This window comes from Apaloderma vittatum, unplaced genomic scaffold, assembly GCF_000703405.1.
Source record: "Apaloderma vittatum isolate BGI_N311 unplaced genomic scaffold, ASM70340v1 scaffold24535, whole genome shotgun sequence".
Lineage (NCBI taxonomy): Eukaryota > Metazoa > Chordata > Aves > Trogoniformes > Trogonidae > Apaloderma > Apaloderma vittatum.
This window is the reverse complement of record NW_009716976.1, coordinates 15,498-17,904: the sequence shown is the minus strand read 5'-3', so window position 1 is coordinate 17,904 and position 2,407 is coordinate 15,498. Positions and strand designations below refer to the sequence as shown.

General features: G+C 58.3%; 1 protein-coding gene across 1 annotated transcript in view; it reads right to left on the bottom strand.

Annotated features, from left to right (window-relative positions):
• The window catches only part of LOC104274196 (metabotropic glutamate receptor 4-like), a 16,759-nt gene that overhangs the window by 440 nt on the left and 13,912 nt on the right, over nt 1–2,407 (bottom strand). The window contains 1 exon segment of the mRNA XM_009869745.1: nt 2,183–2,407. Coding sequence (XP_009868047.1) covers nt 2,183–2,407 — 225 coding nt within the window.

Sequence of the window (2,407 nt, the reverse complement as noted above, 5' to 3'; positions counted from 1 at the left end):
CAGCGGGTGCCATGAAGCCAGCCAGCCCGGATCCCTGTGCCCGGGTGCTGGAGCAGAGCACGTGTGCTGCTACCACCTTCCAGCTTCCCCAGCCCTCGGGACAGGGTTTAAAGTACAAGGAGAGGAGGTGGCAACAGCTATTAAGCCACCAGGCTGAGGCTGGGGGGGGGGGGCGGGGGGAGCTGCAGCAAGACCCAGTGCCAGGAGAAGGCCAGGTAGCAATAAATGCTGCCGCTCCCCGCTGGGCTGCACCGCTGCCTTCGGGCTCAGAGGCTGCAGCACGTCACTTGCTTTTAGCAGCAGGCACAGCTCAGGGAGAGGTGGAAGCAGCAGACTGCAACACCCTGGTGTGTCTCGGCGCTTCGGGCGGGTGTGATGCTCTATGGAGATCCCACCATGAGGTGGGATGGTACCATGGGGCTCAGCAGACACAGACACCCTCCAGCTAAGGACATGGACGAGGGCTGGGACGCGGAGCAAAGCCTGAGACACCACGAGCAGCACGACCGTGGCCTCTGCAGAGACAGGCACCGCACAGGGAAGATGCTCAGCAGCTCCGTCTCGGTGCCTCACTGACAAATGAACCTTGCCGCAGATTTCAGACTGGTATTCCCAGATAACAATTAGATAGGCCATAAGAAATTAGAGCTGACAGAGCTATTTGTTAGCTGCAATGTTTTCATAGCCAATCTGCCCATATCAAAGCCCTGTGAATTATTTATTCTGTTGTTTATTTAAGGATACGTGACCTGCCAGTGACAGAAAAACGCCCCCTCGGTCCTGCGCTGACAAGCCCGCTGTGCCTCCTGTCCCCAGCGCTGACGTTGTCCTCAGCTCCCCCGCCTTGGCACACCTCGGGGGCACGCTGCCAGCCCCCTTCACACGGAGCTCCCGTGCGAGACACCTTGGAGCCGGAGATGTGGCAGACAGGAGGCTCAGCTCTCCCTTTTCCCGGCACATACGATGCTCAGAGGCTCCTGCTGCTCCTCCCGCAGGGCAGAAGGATGCTCAGCGCCGCCCAGAGCACATGGGACAGTTTGGGTTCAGGTCCTGGATGGGGTTTTCGCTGCCTCCGGGCTTCCGAGCCTCACTGCAAAGCGAGTATTGGCCCTTTGTGTCTGCAAAGCCCCAGCCACGAGCTCTGTGTGTGGCTGGAGAGAGAGAATGTCACACACGCACAGCGTCGCAGCTGGTGACATCGATGCCGCAAGGAGTCTGGCATCAGGTGGTTCCCCAGGATGGGGCTGGCATGTTCCCGGTGAGCCTTTACTGCGGGGAGCCCACAGATACCCCCAGCCTTGCACAGAACACCTCTTGCACAGATAAAATGGGGGTGACAGAGGGACCCCCGCCCGCTGCCGTGCTGGGGTAGGACTGCAGAGCACACGGATCTGCGAGAGCGGTTGACAAAAGCCACCTCCGGGGGGGTGTCTGATGGTGCAGCTGCCCTTCACAGTGCAGATAGGTAAATGAAAGAGTCATAGAATGGTCGTTTATGCAGAGAGGCTGCCTACGGAGAGACAGCGCGCACAGAGCTGCTGCCAGCGAGAGCTATTACACAGAGCGATGTGGATACGGAGATGCCAAGGGATATTAAATAGCTCAGGCTAGAAAGAGAGCAAGCGTGGGATTACAGAGACAATCACGGCTTTCCATGGAAATGCTGTTTGGTCTCCGTCCCACTGACGCTGGAACACAGAAACTCTGCTGGTACATGAGGAACATTTGTATTTCCACTGGGTTTTCTTCAGATTTAGCCCTAATGGGATTTCCCTTCTCAGGAGCCCAGCAGCATTGGCTCCAGTGATGGAAAACAGCAATTTCTTGGGTGAGAATAAATTAATGAAGGTGGAATCTCCCTGCCCAAAGACAGGAAATGATGTGAGAGCCAGGAATCCTGTCCCCAGCCAGAGCCCGGCTCCCTCCCCGGGGTGGCTTTTGGCAGGGCAGGGAGCAGAGCACCCCCTCCCACCCTGCCCTCACTGCTGGGGGATGGAGGGTCAAGCCACGGGGCAGGAGGTGTCCCTTTGAGGTGTCCCTTTGCCAAGGAGCAGCACTGCTGGCATTGCTTGCACCCATGGAGGACACCACGGCTACAGCCCACCAGCGAGTCAGGGCTTTGAGCTTGCCAGCACCACGCCAGTCCCCAGCAGGGCCAGTTCCCCATGGGGAGCCACATTACCTTGTGTTTCCAGATTTTCGCAGAGCTCTGATTTGGCCTCTCCGTTGGGGCGGAAACCTCCCTTCTGAGAGAACTTGTTGGACATGGTGGCTGCCGTCACCACCGCCTTGAGGCTCCGCTTGCGCTTGGGGACGTTCTGCTCCGGGTGGAAGAGGATTATGTACACCTTGGGCATGTAGAGCATGCCCAGGGACACCGAGGCACTCAGACTCACCGAGATGGTGA